Source organism: Caretta caretta, chromosome 11 (assembly GCF_965140235.1).
Source record: "Caretta caretta isolate rCarCar2 chromosome 11, rCarCar1.hap1, whole genome shotgun sequence".
NCBI classification, from domain to species: domain Eukaryota; kingdom Metazoa; phylum Chordata; order Testudines; family Cheloniidae; genus Caretta; species Caretta caretta.
This window is the reverse complement of record NC_134216.1, coordinates 36,767,640-36,785,038: the sequence shown is the minus strand read 5'-3', so window position 1 is coordinate 36,785,038 and position 17,399 is coordinate 36,767,640. Positions and strand designations below refer to the sequence as shown.

The window sequence follows — 17,399 nt, the reverse complement described above, 5'->3', positions numbered from 1 at the left end:
GAGGTGAAGTACTAAAGTTGATGGAAGAGCACTCTCCCATCAACTTATCGCATCTTCACCAGACCCACTAAATTGATGCCATTGCATTGATCACACACCGCCGATTTGGGAGGCAGTGTAGACAAGCCCTGAGTCAAGAAGTGCACTCAATGCTTCATTTAGGAGCTATGGAGGCAATCCTGTCCCTTCACATGGGGGAAAAGGTTTTACTCAAAGTATTTTCTTGCGCCAAAGAAGGACGGAGGATGGAGACTTATCTTAAATCTAAGACAACTGAACATATTTGTAAAGTCTCAAAAGTTCAGGACTGTGTCTCTGGCAGCTGTAATTCTTTTCTAAAGGCATGAAAGTATGTTTGGGTCCTCAACTTACAGGACACCTATTTCCATATAGTGACTCACCCCACTCACAGGAAATACCTATGTTTTACCGTGGGCCAAGAGCATTTTCAGTACTGATTACTTCTGTTTGGTCCCAGGGTATTTTCAAAGATTCTAGTGGTAGTAACTGCTTATCTTCAGCGAGAAGCAACTGTATTCTTCCAGTATCTCGATGACTGGCTACTCAAGGGCCAATCTTAGGAAAGAGTGCTGACCTCCACTCGGACAGCTCTTGCTCTCTTTCAGGAATTGGATTCCAACTAAATGTTTAAAAAAAAAAAAAAAATCTGTTAGCTCCAGTCAGGTAATTACAATTCATGGGGCCCAGGGCTTTCCTTCCCATGGACAGATTCATAATTTCGGCACATCTGGTCTATTCAAGGAAGCCCCAGTAAGGAACTATTTATAGGTCTGAGGTCATATGGCAGCTTGCGCCATTGTAACCGAGGATGAAAGATTATGCCTCCACTGCTTTCAGTGCTGGTTCAAAAGGACCTATTCCTTGACCAGAGACAGCTTGGACAAACAGGTCACAGTTTCCCTCAAGGTGAAAAGCTCTCTAGACTGGTGGAAGAATCAACTCAGTATCTATCCGCGTGTCTCCCCGTTTCCAACAATAACTGTGACAACTGACTCCTCATTGCTAGCATGGGTAGCATCCTCAGTATTCTCACAACGCAGAGCAAATGGTCATCTCAGGAATCTGGTCTCCCTATCAACCTGTGGGAACTCAGAGCAGTCAGGAACACTTGCCTTCAGTTCCTACCCCTCACCAGGGGCAACTCAATCAGGATCATGACAGTGTTGCTTGCATGTTCTGTATCAACAAACAGGAAAAGCAAGATACCCCTCCCTGTGCACTGAAGCTATAAAGTTGTGGAACTTATGGTACAGCCCATCAGAATCCGATCTCAGCCATTTATCATCTTACCAGCAGGCACTTCTCTCAGGACTCCGAATGGGAATTGGAGACTCAAGTTCTTCACAGGATATTTGAACAGTGGGGACATCCATTGGTGGACCTATTTGCAACATTCAGCAGTGTCTCCTGTTCTGCTCAAGAGGAGGCCTAAGTTGCCACTCTTTGGAACATGCCTTTCTGCTTCCCTGGACAAAGGTCATCTTCTACACATTCTCTCCAACATTGCTGATACTGAGAGTGAGGAACAAGATCAGACAGGACAAAGATAGTTATCTTTATAGTACCGACCTGGCTGAGACCTGTTTGGTAGCCTTACCTGCTTCATCTGCATGTCCAACTGGCATTCAAGCTTCCGATCATCCCTCATCTCCTGTTCCAAGGTGCAGGTTTTGTGCTTCACCCCAACCTATAAGTCCTCCTTCTCTGAGATGGTTCACAGGATTAGAATCCACTGCTCAACAGGAGTACGATGGCTATTACTAAACCTTAGCAGAAAGTCAGCTCAAATTACTTCAGACTGGTATCACTGTGTTGTACCTGAATACTCTTTGTTTTCAGACATCTTATTTTACCTGCTGAGCCTGAAGACACCAGGGTTATCAGTTAGCTCTATTAAGGTTCATCTGGCCACGATATCCGCATTTCATCCCCCGCTAGAAAGGTTTTTCATATTTGCTTACTTTAGGTCCTCAAGATTTATTAAGGATTTAGGGAACCACTACCTCCGGGTTAAAGATCCTATTCCTACTTGGGAATCTCATCCTGGTACTTCAATACTTCATCAGATTTCCATTTGAACCCGTGGCAAGCTGCTCCTTGCTTCACTTATCTATGAAGGTGGTCTTTCTAGTAGCTATCAAGTTCGCCTGCAGGGTGGGGAAATTGTAGCCGAGATGGCAGACCCCCACCCCTTCCCACTCCCATTTACAGTGTTTTTCAAAGACAGGTTCTCTTTATGGCTTCACCCTAAATTCTTACCTAAAGCGTTGTCAGATTTTCATCTTAACCAGTGCATTTATTTACCTGTATTTTTCACAAAACCAAGTAAATCTCAGCGTGAGACCTTCTTTAATACATTAGGTGTTAGATGGGCCTTTTATCAGATAGAAGCAAGCAGTTTCGGAAATCACCTAGACAGTGCTCACAGCAGAGAGATCCATGGGGTCCCTGATCTCTACACAGAGACTTTTTCAAGGAGGATCTCTGGGTGTGTTACATGCTATGCAGCTGGTGATCCCCCTTCCCCTCCCAAAAAGGGTAATCGCGCACACTACCAGATTGTTCTTGAATAAAATTTCGGAAGTTGCCTACATTCTGGTGTCTGATGTATGCAGAGCTGCTACATGGGCCTCAGTGCATACTTTCACTAAACACTATGTCTTGATCTACACGGTCAGATCTGATGCTGAGCTTGGTAATTCTGTACTGTCTTCAGTCCTGGACTCAATTCTGAAATTCCCTCTTCCGTTTGGGTATACTGCTCAGGAATCACCTCAAGCAGAGCAAGCAAAGAGACACTGTTAGAAGTTGTTACTCACCCTATGCAGTGGGCTGTAGTTTTTTTGAGATGTGTCCCTGCACAAGGTAAGTAACCTTTTCTTCTAGTGGACTTCCCACAAGCTTCGATTTTTGGAACCCATTATGGTTCACTGTTTCTATATGCAACTTGCATATTGCCTATAAATATAGTATTCATTTTGAATATGCATTATGCTACTTATGTATGAATTAGTGGCTCAGCTTTGTGACTTTGTTCTTACTATTTAATTTTGATCAGATATATGCATATCATTTTTAAACTATGTAAATTAAAAATTCTTATTTCCAACTCAAGATTGGTAACCAATTAAAAACTATTCGGGATATTTTTAAAGTTCCACTTAAGACAGTCAGTCAGTGAATTCAACTATTGGAATATGTGTTTGGTCTCCTACTTTTAGACCATTCTATACAGAAGAATGTACAAAAACTATACACAGGAGGCAGACTTTTTATTGAAATAAAACCTACCTCCACACTCACAGGATGGTGGTTTCCAAAGTTCAGTTCCCACTTTTGGACTGTGTTGATGGCATCTCAAAAAAATGAACACTGTTTACAATGCACCCTCTTACAGGCTTCTCTTGTACTTTTTTTAAAGGATGTGGAATGATAATGGTATTCTAGATTGCATAGAAAACAGTTTTCATAATGTACAGCTCTACCTTGTATACAATAAATTGCTGCATCATTTACTTCTGTAGGTGCAGTTCCTAAATCTCCTTATGTTTCAGGTTCACACATTTTTTTAAGTGAACTGTATATTAGAGAGGAACTACAGTGTCTGTAAAGGAACTACATTTGTTATCAACTTAAAACACAATAATCTACAGGTTTAGGTAGTTACCTAAAAGTTCCTAGGTGTACTTGTCTACAGAAAATAAGGAAGGTCAGAGTGCACCAAGAAAAGCTTTTAAGGGTCTAAAGGTTGGAAAGGAAACAAAATAGGAAAAGGAGGCAGATAGGAAGCTGGGAACTTCTTTCCATAAAGAGAACGAGATTACTGAAGTGTTCATTTTGCATGCTCGTAATGAACAAGAATGATCAAATGGTAACTGGCCTTCGCCAAGGCTTCTGAGCTAATCTTTCTTGAAGATCTTTTCCTAGGAGGAGAAAGTGGAGAACAGTGAATTATATCTATGGGTTTCACACTGAGGGGCTGGCCTATGGAGTGTCTGGATGGTGTCATAAAGATACTCAAATAACTATGTTTTGAAGAAGCTGCCTCAACAGACCAAGGCCCAAGAGAAATGTTGATTTCAATGAGGCCAGCACAGAACTTGCCCATCAACTTTCTTGAAACATTTTGGGGGGCGTGTGGAGCAAACATGCAAACTTAAGTCATTTGGCATCTAGATACTATACCACAGTGTCTTAAAAAACCTAAAGTAGATATAATTTTGCATACAGTAGAATCATGGTCAATTGAAAATAATTGTCGTATGGCTCTATTTTTCATTGTGTACACAAATACATGGGTTACAATCCTCATGCAGTAGAGTTAATGCTAGAAAAAATGGTAGAAACTTCAGCTTGAATGTAAACCTTGTAAACATTGGTAGGGCTCAGTGTCTGTCTTGGATTTCGAGACTTTTCGTGACTTCTGCAGTGGCCAGTGTGGCTGACCCCAGCATCACCCAAGCAGGTGGCCCCAGGGACAGCCACACTTGCCACTGCTGGAGCGGCGCCGCAGCCTGCTGCATTTGCCTCTGCTTGGGGGGCAGCCAGAGCAGCAGCTGTTCAGCTCCCCTGGGCGGCCAGAGCAGCCTCCCAGCAGCGGCTCCCTGGTGCGCACCTCCCAAGATTTAGTCACCGGTATTTTTACTAAAAGTCCTGGACAGGTCACATGGCCATAAATTTTTGTTTATTGCCCATGACCTGTCCATGACTTTTACTAAAAATACCCGTGACTAAAGTGTAGCCTTACACATTGGTCATTTTATTGTCCATTTGGTTATGTAGGATAGCTTTATAGAGACTGTTCAGAACTATAGACTTCCTTATGGCTCTCTGTTGGAAATTACTCATCATAGACTTTTTATTTCTGGGCTCTGACCTCTTCCCCAAACTGAGATATTTGGGCTGTGCCTCTTTTCCTGCAAATATCAGATTAGTCCCCATGTCATTATGGATATTGGCTATTCCTTGTGTCCTTTTACTAGCTTCTCTGACTGCAGAGATACAAACAGAATAGCATTTCAGCTTTCCTGTCTTAACCAATGCAGGCCAGACTTTTAAAGCTTTCTTTAAGGCAGCAGTATGCAGAATATTCCCCATGTTCTTTTTCTTGGGGGACAAGAATTTTCAAATATCTATATCCCCAACAAGGCCAACTCATCAAGGTCCTTTCTGTTGGCTTTCTACTCCCCCATCATGTTATAGCTGACAAAATGGGGTAGGTAAAATACAAAGATGCTCTCAAGAGCCATAGAACCATCTCTCTGTACTGTTGGTAGAGAATTTGAGGTGAGTACAGAAGAGATGTGGCCAAATCCTGGTGCCCCAGAGACAAATGTTAACTGCCTCTGATATTTGCTGCAAGGGGCACAGTCCAAATATGTTGATTGAGGGAGAAGTGAGTTCCACCAAGAAAATAGTCAGCTAAACAAGTTTTCCATTCTTGTTCTTGTATCTTTTTATTTAGTTTTGTGTCCTCACCTAATGTAACTAAACTATCAAAAGGGTGGTTTCTATCAAAATAGTGATTCATAGCCCAGTGTGAGAGGTCATGAAGGATGACATGACAACTTAATTTAATATGGGTTACCACTATATATTCTTTAGAATGTAAATCTTCGTTCCTGTGTGTAAATATATCTGGTGATAAGTTATTTAATTTTAAAATGCCTTCAAAACTCATTTTAGAGCTCTACCTAACTTGCCTGTTTCAGAGGGGTGTTTTGGAGACCACTTAGCAAACAGTTATTCCAACTTTTTTCTTTTAAGTAAACTTGACCATTGGAATATTTTCAACTTGAATGTGATGTTTTATTCTTTGTTTAATTTTAAGCATAATATGTCATGGGTATTTGCACTGCTTACAGGATACAAGCTGGCATTTAATTACTTGAAAGGAAAGAGATACGTAGAAGCAATTGATATTTGTCATAAGGTAGGCTTTTAATTCATATTTTAACTGTTTGCACTACTATAACTTCCTTTTAGGTACTGAGTTATTTCTGTATTTTTCAGATTCAGGAATTACAAATTATGTAGCATTTAGCTTCGGAAATTGTTTAATTTCATAAAGTTGGTAGATGTTCAGGTTACTTGGTTTAGTTCAGCCTGTTTTTTCCTAAATTCCTCAGATCATCAAGGAATAACTGAGGAAGTAGCTGTCTCCAGTGTTCCCTCTAATTTTTCCCACCTTGTGTGGAATGAATTTTGTTATGTACACCAACATGGAGATGATGTGTGACCCACATCACCTCCATATTGATGAATATGACAAAATTCATAGGCCGAGGGATTCCGAGTGTGGGAGGGGGCCCAGGGCTGGGGGCAGAGGGGTGAGAACTCCAGCTGGGGGTGTGGGCTCTGGGCTGGGGCTCGGGGCTAGGGCAGAGAGTTGGGGTGCTGGGGCTGGAGGACTCCGGCTGGGAGTGTGGGCTCTGAGTGGGGCCGGGATCATGGGTTTGGGGTGCGGGCTGCCCTGGGGCTGTGATGGCAGGGAGGACTTTCTGCAGCTCTCTTGCCTCGCAGCAGTACTTGGGCTGCGGGGGAGGTGCGCCTCACCCATGGTCATGTCAGGTCCGTGCTGGGGCTGGGGGAGGGGCGCCTCTCCCCAAGCCATGGCAGGTCCGGTCCAGGCCAGGCTGGGTTGGGGCACATCTCCCCCAGCTGCAGCAGGTCCAGGGTTTGGCTGGGTTGGGGGAGGGGGAGAGTAATCTCTCTCCACCGCAGCCCTGAGTGCCTGCTCAGCGCTTAACAGGCTGCTGCGTGATTGCGCAGCTTAGAGGGAACTTAGGCTGTCTCCCACTGTATATCAGAGCCAAGGCAAAGTATCCTCTGCTGCCCTGTGGTTGCAACGTGGTACGGTTCTATATGATGTAACTCAAGTTAATGAAATTTGAGAGCAGAATTCCAATGTTCATGTCACATGAAAGGCTAGTAGAAGAGTAACTTTTCAGTAGTGTCTCTGTAAAATAAATTGTATATGACCACAACAACCTTTTGAAATTTGGTGTAAATTAACATTTATTAACAGTTCTATTTAACTGTTCTAACTGTGGCTGACTCAAACATTCTAAATCTGAGGGATGAAATGGATGAGGTTGGAGGTTATGAGAAAAAATGTATATTTGAATATTAGTGCAGTTAAATACTATTTTTATAATCTGTTATTAATTATGTTTATAATGGTCATGCCTAAGCATCAAGCAAGAATGGGGCCTTATTGTGCTAGGCACTGAACAGATTAGCAGACAGTCCATACCCCAAGGAGTTAAACTGTCGAGACACACACAGGACTCAGAAAAGGAATATAACAGAGAAGCCAAGTGAATAATGTCTGCAAAGCTCATGTTAAAGCCATGTTTTTTGTTTTTGTTATTGCAGGGGTGGGGGGGAGGTTACTTAGGAAGTGATGAGCTAAGTGGAAAGAAAAGTGAAGGGAGGGGGATATTAAAGGCAAGGATGTGAGGGGGACAGTGCAGTGGAGAACAGAGAAAGGGGCTGTTGTGGAATGAAGCTGAGATGAAGTATGTGGAGAGCACTGGGATGTGCTAGATGCCCAAACAACAATCCTGTCCAAGACAGTAGGTACATACTTGGGTGGCTAACGTGTACTGCTACAGCCATGCTTCTATTTTTAGCATGTTAGCTCGATCAGAGCCAGCACAGGTATGTTTTCTCAAACTGGAAATTACACCTTCCAGCTCCTGAGCAGACCTAACCTATTAGAAGGCAGAGAGAGAAAGAGAGGATTGGAGCAAACAGCCAATCAGCACAGAGGAAAGAAAGTCCAGTCAAAATTAGAAAGTTCTCTGAATGTCTGATGGTCCCTGTTTGGCTGCTTCTGCAGGTGCTCCTAATGGCCTGAGTCACTGGCTAGTTTCTCCCTGCAGTTTTCCCCCAAGTCCATGTGGTGGATGGAAGGGACAAGATTGTCTTTATGATACAGCTATTTATGACCATTGTACATCTGCTGTGATGAAATATCTTATGTATTTATAAACAAAATCATCAAACTGTTACTGATTTATTAGAAGGCTTAAAATGAAGCTCAAAATGATGATGGAAATATCTGATGACAGTACTTGTTCATTTTAGCATGCTTTATAACTGGTTTTAAACTGTGTGTATTGTTTGCCTTTAACAGGTCCTAAAAGCACACCCAAACTACCCAAAGATCAGAAAGGAAATACTTGACAAGGCTCGTGCATCCTTAAGGACTTGAACCTTATTTGTATGAATCACTGAATTTTTATCCAATTTTGGAAATTATGTATTGGATATTACAATGAAGAAATGACCATTCAGTATGTAAATATTAGAAATACTGTACACATCGTCCAGATCTCATATATAGTTACTCTTCAAGGACAAAAGAGATTTTTTTCTTCAGAGTTGTGGATTTATCTTTTCTCCAGTAGAGGAGGCTTTTGTACATCAGGATTTAATAAACTTAAAAAGAAATAGTATGTATGAATTACAATTTTGTACTAGACAGGAAACTAAATGACAAGTGATTTCCTGTGCTATCGTCTAGAAGGTACTAACTTTAAACTGTAAACAAATAACCAATCTCGCAGTCCTGTTCCACAACTGGAAAAAATACTACTTTGCTGTGTGAAGAAGTGAAAATACAAGAAGAATCTGAAAATACAAATAGCTACAGTGAAAGCCACATGTGTTTATGTAGTACTGATTGAATACACTTCTCACAAATGGATTCACGCGCAACTAGAATATTCATCATCTTCTGCTAGTGATGATTTACTTACTATCAAAAAGTTTCAAATATAATTTGAAAATGTTTTTGGAAGATAACAGACACTGTAAATAACTTGTGTTTAAAATAAAATAGACTAACACTCTATAATTCCTGAGCATATAGCAATCTTTGATAAGAGAAGAGGCAGGGAATGAATGGAACAAGAATAAGGTATTTCCCCTCTTAAGTGCTGTCATTTGTGACACAGCATTTTAAACTCAGTGTAATTTTTCTCCTCCTCTGGAGGTCACTGTTTTTGTTCATCAGTAAAGAAGAAACCTGTCCTTAATTCTCCTTCAGTGATTACTTAAGATTTCTCAGTTCTAGCAAATGGACTTAATTAGCAATCTCAATGTAAGCTTTCTTTATACCGTTGCTACTGAGATATTTGTAAATGAGGTTTTATTTACATTCACTTTTAACTGAGCTATATGGTTAAACTGGGAAAGCAGTAAGTTTATATTTTAATATGGTTTTAAATGAAAATGACATTTTAATTGAGATTTAGCATTTAGTAACAAAGATTAATTTTTTTTTACTATTTGGTATAGCTATTTAATTGATTTTTAAAAGGTTAGGAAAATCAATATTCCCAGTTGTGAGACATATTCTTAACGCTCGAACTAGAAGTATTTCATTTTGAAATACTTCTGTTTTTGATTGTCTATCTGTTTATGTAGTACATCCGTGTATAACTAATAGTTATGTGTGTGCAGCAAATTATGGTTTGTCTCATTTAGTCTATAAATGTTTTGCAGAGAGAGAACTTTGGGTATAGCAATCAAAGATTTTGTACTCTGTACACAAGATACTGGCTGTCCTATAAGAACAGTTTCATCCCACAAATGGGAAAGACTGACTAGTGAATGGGTTCTGAATGCTTTTCTCTTGACTGGTCTAATATCTTATGCTACAGAAATTGTTACACTACAGCATTATGTCTTCAAATAGCACATTGTGTTTATCTTTCTCAAAAAAGCTATTTTGGCAAGAAAAGAGAACTTTTTAAAACAGTAATTAACTTCCTAAAATAGCCAGTGTTTCCTCAAGTAATTCTGGCTTCTTATGTTGACATTTTGTAAGGTCCGTAAAAGACATGACACTTGAAAATGTCTGTTAAGAATGTGTAGCCTACATCAAGGAGACAACTTCAAAATCATATCTGACACAGCTACCAGTAATTGGGATACAATATCCAGGTTGACTTTCTTTAAACTAACAGGGACCATATCAAGGCATTTTGCAGTAAAATCTGTGGGTGAGGGACACAACACAGGAAATTGAAAAGTTAACTTTGCGTAGTTTCCTCTGACAGTTCTTGTTGAAGGGACTGTTTGGGAGGGCTGCAGAGGAAGGGACGGATGCAGGTTCCAAATCCTGTAGATTATGGGTGAAGAAAAGCTGCTGTCTTGTGGAGGGATTGGCCCCTGAGGTCATTTGTGAATGATTATTTTGCTCAGATGGAACAATATTGACTGCCGCACAGATCTTGTATCTACTGTGCTCAGAGATGTGTTTTATGGTGCAGTATGTCTACTCCTGGCCTTGTCTTCCCTAGCAAAAGTGAGATCTATAATTCACTAATGCAGCTCTACTGGTGGGGGTAGTGGTTAAAGATGTTGTATTAAGTGGGACTCAGGCATTGTTGTTAGTGTGTTGTCTAACAGTGGGGTTAGATGACATGGTAAAGGCTTATAGGCAGGCCTGGACTCTCTGCAGCTTCCACAGTTATTACCACCATCAGAACTGCATCAGAGGGCACTAATGAATCACAGGTCCCTTTTTTGATAGTGTAGATACAGCCCCTGAATCACTGAAGGGGAGCCACAGATTCACCCAACCCAGTTTCGCCAGCCTCGGCCTCTCTCCATTTGCATTAATGGGAGCTGGATCAACACTTGGCTTTTAAGTCTAAAGTGAAAATTGAATGATCTATTCCATGATGCTACTTAGAAGATGCTATTCAAAAGAGGCACGAGTAGTTCTGTTTCTGTATCCATTTAATCTTTGTATATAGTGTTGTAGCCATGCTGGTCCAAGGATATTAGCAATACAAGATGGGTAAGGTAATATCTTTTAGTGGCCCAGCTTCTGGTGAGAGAAAGACAGGCTTTCAAGCTTACACAGAGCTTGAAATGTGTTAACTACTTACGCTAAACAATCTGTTCTACCTTGTATTTAGTTGTGACACTGAGTACATTTCCAAGACCTGAAGAGCTCTGTGTAAACTCGAAAGCTTGTCTCTCCCACCAACAAAAGTTGGTCCACTAAAAGATATTACCTCATCCACCTTGTCCATTTAATCTTGGCTGTCTCATTTGAAAGAGCAAACTGGGGAGGGAGTAAGGAAGGTCTGATCCATGGCCATTTTGTGATGTAAACACTAGTTGCTAGGAACTGAACTGAGACTACAAGGTCATAGAATATCAGGGTTGGAAGGGACCTCAAGAGGTCATCTAGTCCAACCCCCTGCTCAAAGCAGGACCAATCCCCAACTAAATCATCCCAGCCAGGGCTTTGTCAAGCCTGACCTTAAAAACTGCTAAAGAAGGAGATTCCACCACCTCCCTAGGTAACGCATTCCAGTGTTTCACCACACTCCTAGTGAAAAAGTTTTTCCTAATATCCAACCTAAATCGCCCCCACTGCAACTTGAGACCATTACTCCTTGTTCTGTCATCTGCTACCATTGAGAACAGTCTAGAGCCATCCTCTTTGGAACCCCCTTTCAGGTAGTTGAAAGCAGCTATCAAATCCCCCTCATTCTTCTCTTTCACAGACTAAACAATCCCAGTTCCCTCAGCCTCTCCTCATAAGTCATGTGTTCCAGTCCCCTAATCATTTTTGTTGCTGGACTCTTTCCAGTTTTTTTCCACATCCTTCTTGTAGTGTGGGGCCCAAAACTGGACAGAGTACTCCAGATGAGGCCTCACCAATGTTGAATAGAGGGGAACGATCATGTCCTTCGATCTGCTGGCAATGCCCCTACATATACATCCCAAAATGCCATTGGCCTTCTTGGCAACAAGGGCACACTGTTGACTCATATCCAGCTTCTCGTCCACTGTAACCCCTAGGTCCTTTTCTGCACGCAACTACCATCTATCTGATTGTTATAATTTCCTGTCTTTACCAAACAGGGCTGTATTCATATTGGCAACCCTGGTAAAAGGCTTCCAATCTTCCATTAAGAATCCCTGAGCCTTCCCGTCCCTAATGTCTTGTTAAGGATGAAATCTTTTTAGGAGGGAAGTGAGAGAAGAAACCTTTAAATCTAAAGATGAAAAAGTATGCTGTGATTATAGACAGTCTGTCTTAAGTGTTGCTTAAATGTACTTTTCTTAGATGAATTAAATGTTTTCTCTTTGGTACATATGAACCACTTCAAACTCTTATCATTTTGTATTCTTTATTTTCTCTCTCAAGCTGCTTTTTTTAACTGAATGACCTTGTTTCATTTCTATTTATTCCAGTTAATTGGAAATGCTGATTCCTGATCTGCTGTTTCTTATTTTAGTATTTATTTCTTTTGCAGCCTTTTTCCAAGCCACCTTCCTAATAATGGTTTTGAACAGAAGAGGCTCCTGAGACTGAGGGAAGTCAGCTATGTTAATTTCAAAGAGCTCCAATCTTCAGTATGATGTTTCCTAGCAACCCATCTTCCACTCTTGCCTTTGGTGAACAAGGGAGGGGAGTGAGTGTGTTTTCTACTGATTCATTCACTTGAGATCTAAGTGTCCTGTGGCTATAGCAACACAAACCAAAGGTGTCTTCTCACCCCCCTCCTTTTGGTTTAGGATCCCTGAAATATTTTCTAGGAGGACGTCCATAGGGTAGCTTTTCTGACTGTAAGCAGAACAGGCTCTGGTAGACTGCTTTTCTCTCTCTGTTTTGAGCACTATGCTAAGACCATAACAATTATCTTAGAGGTAAAATGGCAATAATTTCACTAGCTAAAATAAGCAGACGAATCAAACTAATACTGAATCATTTTAAAATAAGAGTACAACATGTTTGCACTGGCCAGTTTAGACTAGGTCTAACTATGTTATGAACCACTTTGCAAATTTTTGTAGCCACACTAAGGAGGGTCCATAATAGGGACAACTTTAAATTAGGGACCTAAACCCTAATTCTGCAAACACTGAAACATGAGTAATTTTATTCATATGAAGTTATTGTTGGACTAAGCCTGTGCTGGCCAGCAACCTTTCTGACAAGAACAGTCTTTGAAAAGAGTTTTTCCACTGTAGATTAGACATTAGAGATGAAATCCTGGCCACAGTGAAATCAATGCAAAACTCATTAAACAGTGGGGCCAGGATTTTACCCTTGAAGCATGTACTAAAATATTAAGCATCAAACATTAAGATGTTCAATTAAGAAAACTTTACACTTAAAATAGAGTATTTGACTCATCAGTATTAACAATCCATTATCACTGCAGCATGTGGGATTCCTTAAATGTGTAAAATTGCTCAGATGCGTAAAAGTTTCAGGATCAGGGCCTTCATCCAGAAGATGGTTACACCTAGCCTATGCTCACCAGGGAAATTGTAGAAACTTTCACAGGCACCTTACTGGGAACAATGTTTTTTAAAACTGGTTTTGGATAATATGGTTCCTTGTATTGTAAACAAATACTGAATGCCAGCATTTTAAATTTCGTCATTTTATCAAGACAGAACTTCCCAGGCCTCATGTGAAAAGATCTGGATAAATATAACATGAGAAAGCAGTAAACGTGTTTTTTGTTAGAATAGTTTTACACTGAACATTTTGCATATTCCAGTAAAAGATAACTCCGTATTCTGGTTATTGAATATTCTGAATCAGTGTGATAGCATCCAAAAACAGGATAGCTTTGAATGATCTGCAAGAAATGGTAAATGGCAAACTAATGACATTTAGAGATCGTACTAAATTAAAAGATGCTCCAAATATCAGCAGGGACAAAAAATTACCAAGTCAGATGTTAAAAATATGGGTGAGATATGAAATTAAATCTGGAAAATACAAACAGATCTAGGGGGAAATAATTGTAAACACGGATATTCAATTGGAGATTCTTGGAAAACAATGCCAAAAGGTACCTACAGTGATGATGGACAGAAATTGGATAGGAGCTTGTAATTTGATATGGTGGCAAAGAAAGCAAAAGCTATTTTGAGCTGTCTGCAAAGGCATTATGTCATGGACTAGGGAACTGATTTCTCTGTACAGCACTGGTGAGACTGCACATAGAATACTGATATAGTTCTGGGAAATTCAGTACCAGAAAGAGATTCTGAATTCCTTCCCATTTTGTTAAATGCTAAATAAATAAAAATGAAGGCCTGGAGGGACTGACCTGAGGGGTGGGGAGAAAGTAAATCTGTATGGCTTTGCTAACTGATGATCAACAGGAAGTATAAAATATTGACTATAAGTAACTGAAAGATGCACACATCACGGAAGAGATGTGTATCTTTCTTTAGAGAGAGCCTGAGGCATGTAACTAGGAATGCTGCGATGAAACTGAGCAGAACAAATTTTAAGTGACTGTTATTAAAATATAAAATAATATACAGCATATTAGTCATTTCAAATTCAAATGGGTACAGTAGGGACCAATTTATGCTAGTATGGGGTGGACAAGAGGACTTATAATGTTCTGTCTCTAAAATTCCTGGGTTTTTTCTACATTTTGGTGAAAAGATTTTTTTCTGTGTTTGGTTTTTTTTTCCTGAGGGAAGAGAATCAGGACACTAGCTTAAGATTGAAACATTCCTCTTCAAGTTGGCAGAGGTTCCAAAACCAGTGTTCCCTCTCTAGTGCTTTCTTTCTTTGTCTACTTGTGATGGTGTGCTACATCTTTTTGGGTTTTGGCTATTTGCTTTACAAATTCTTTGCTTGGCTGGCCAAGTGAAATTTCAGTGGCCCCAAATTGCTGTGCCTTCTCCGGTATTTATGCAATATGCTCTAAGATTTGCAGTGACCTATGGAATTGATGAAGCCTCAGGAAACCACTTTTTTTTCCTGTGTAACAATGCTTCCTTTAGAACAACACAATCTTTATTTTGTTCATTGTTGACTTAAGAAAATTTTATTAGTAATGTACACTAGTACTTTAAATGGAAAGCATGTACTTCTGATTGTATTTAACCTAATGTATGGCAGAGAGTGCAAGATAGTAGAAACAACCCAGAGAGCTTTAAATAATTGTCATAGAAGCTGGTGAGGAAGAGTATGTTCTGGAGGAAGGGGCATCTGATGCTCTAGTCTTGTTGATATTAGGAACACCATTTTGGGATGTGCAGTGGTGCAGAAACTGAACCTCCCAAATAAGGACTGAGGTGATGCTCCTAACCTCTGCAGGAATTGAAACAACAGCATCCATCTGTCCCTGCCATATTTCACTCCTGACCAGGTGTTCTCCTCATTCCAGACCTCGAGCCCCCCCTTTCTGTCAACCACATTAATGAAACTCCCTCCTTTCACTGCCCCTAAAAACCACAGCCCTGAAGCTCTACTCCTGTGGTGATTATAAACACACCATGAACAGAACTTTACCTGCTACCTCTATTCAATTGTCTGAACACATTTAACCCTTGTTATTTGAAAAAGTTATAGCCCTAGCTCTTACTTTAGATCTGGGGTTTTTTTCTATTACTTACAGGACTTCTAGAGTGGACCATGGGTTTAAAAAAAAATTAGATAAAGTAGTGTAACTCATCTGCCACATTGTGCTCCTCCTAGTGCAATTATTTCACATCCTGAAAAAGGTCTTTCAGGGCCAGCTTCTTATTTCTTAATCTTGCTGTGAAATCATAAACTCATTTTGTAATATCAGAGTGCAAATAGAAATTATTTTTACAATTGAACCACTTTTATTTCACTGCAGAAATAACTCTGAAGAGAAAATGGGTTTTCCCCTGCTCAGCCTTTTGTTTAAACATACATAACACTAGTATTGATAATTAGCGAACTAGCAGAAAATTGAGAAATGAGTTAATACAGTCCTCCTCTGAAAATTGACATCTTTTTAGATGGTGTGCACATTACAAATTTTTGCCATATTTGAACATGACTGAATAGAATGGGGTTAGATAACATGATGCTCACCACACATTAGACTGTATTCACTAGGAGAAAGTGTTTTTTAACGTTTGGTGGAATTTTACTATAGGCAAGGCAAGTTGTACTTTTAACATCTTACAGGGTGGAGATAAAGCCTAGGAGGTAGACTAGAGTTTACTTAGATGAACTCATACGGGAACACCTTGTATTCATAATCTGGAAGTGGTCTCAGTAATCAGCATAGATTAGTATGAATCATGGTAAGCATGTGGCTCAGTGTGATTAAGCCCAGATCCAGATTGCATACGCAGTGGAACCAGGAATTTTAGGTGCTTGCTTTCCTGATTAAAATTGTTAGTTGTAGGGTTTTTTTAATTCCTGTTACCATTGCAGTCAGTATAACTATAGGAGAATGAGCTGGATTCCATTTTGGCTCAGCAAAACTAGTTATCTTAATTCTAGTAGAATACTTACCCGTGAGCCAGAAAATAAGACAGCTTGACTTTGAGATTCTGTTTAATTTTTTAAAAAGTTATATATAAAGAACATTTGATCTGGAAGTCTGAAAGACACAAATATAGGACATCCCCTTGTCATTTTTCCCAACCAAATCACTTTTCAGAACAGCGTCACACCTCAAATTTGGTTCTGAATTTATTATATGTAAAGTTGAAAGTTTTCTGCAGTATGTGACACACTGTTTGAGAGGACATTTTATTCTGCCATTATAAAAGGAAGGAACTCACTGTGATCCTATCTCTAAGGGCTTTTTAAATGTTTTTTCCCCAGTAACACGTGCTGAGTGTACCTGGTCAACCAACGCTTACATGCAGCACTTATCCTTTTGCTCAATTAAATGTCAGCCCTGAAACCTGCAAGAGAAAACACATCTACACTTTAGAAATTAAACGGGGGGGTGGTAGAAAATTACACAATTTTCCTAAAAATTACTCACTTCATGCAACTATTTATAGAAAACAGGGGCAAAACAAAGTTAAGGGAAATGTTACCAAATGTGCTATGTTCTGTGAGGTACAAGGTTTAAATATTAAGATTTGTACAGTTTTGATATTTCTTTTGTGCTATGTGTATGCAAACAATATGATCATAATAAAATTGTAGTGCTTCTTGTGGAACCTTCATTATAGTAAGCTTCTTCTAACATTACATAAATCTAACTTCAAGTGTGTTTGCTGTCTTTTGTCTGAACCCTCATTAGAACAAGGCCGTTAGACAAGGCACAGTTCATTCCTTCAAATTTATTTGTACAGAACTAAAAAATTCTTAATATGGATCAGTCTTCATGTCAGATGAGTCATACCTCTGTGAAGATTATAATTAATTAAAGCAAAGAACTGCAGAATCTACTGTGAAATGCAATTGATGAACGATAGGGCAAGCCAAAAAAACTAAACTGTATTAAAAGACAGTAATTCTTATACTATTACAACAGTGTATTATTAGACTTAGTGTGATATATACCCTACACCAGCTGTGGCCTTCAGTGTAGTAAGTGCTGTATGAACACTGACTAGCTGTCCCTACCCTAATGTTTATATTCTGT

General features: G+C 39.7%; 1 protein-coding gene across 5 annotated transcripts in view; it reads left to right on the top strand.

Moving 5' to 3' along the window:
* The window catches only part of TTC21B (tetratricopeptide repeat domain 21B), a 113,424-nt gene extending 96,453 nt beyond the window's left edge, over positions 1–16,971 (top strand). For 3 of the 5 annotated variants that reach the window (XM_048868814.2, XM_048868810.2, XM_048868815.2), the window contains 2 exons: positions 5,886–5,953; positions 8,162–16,971. In XM_048868814.2, the coding sequence (XP_048724771.1) occupies positions 5,886–5,912 (27 nt within the window). In that variant the 3' untranslated portion in view covers positions 5,913–5,953; positions 8,162–16,971. The remainder of the gene's footprint in view (positions 1–5,885; positions 5,954–8,161) is intronic. The other 2 variants (XR_007359062.2, XR_007359063.2) reach the window with 2 other exon arrangements.
* The last annotated feature ends 428 nt before the right edge of the window (positions 16,972–17,399 follow it).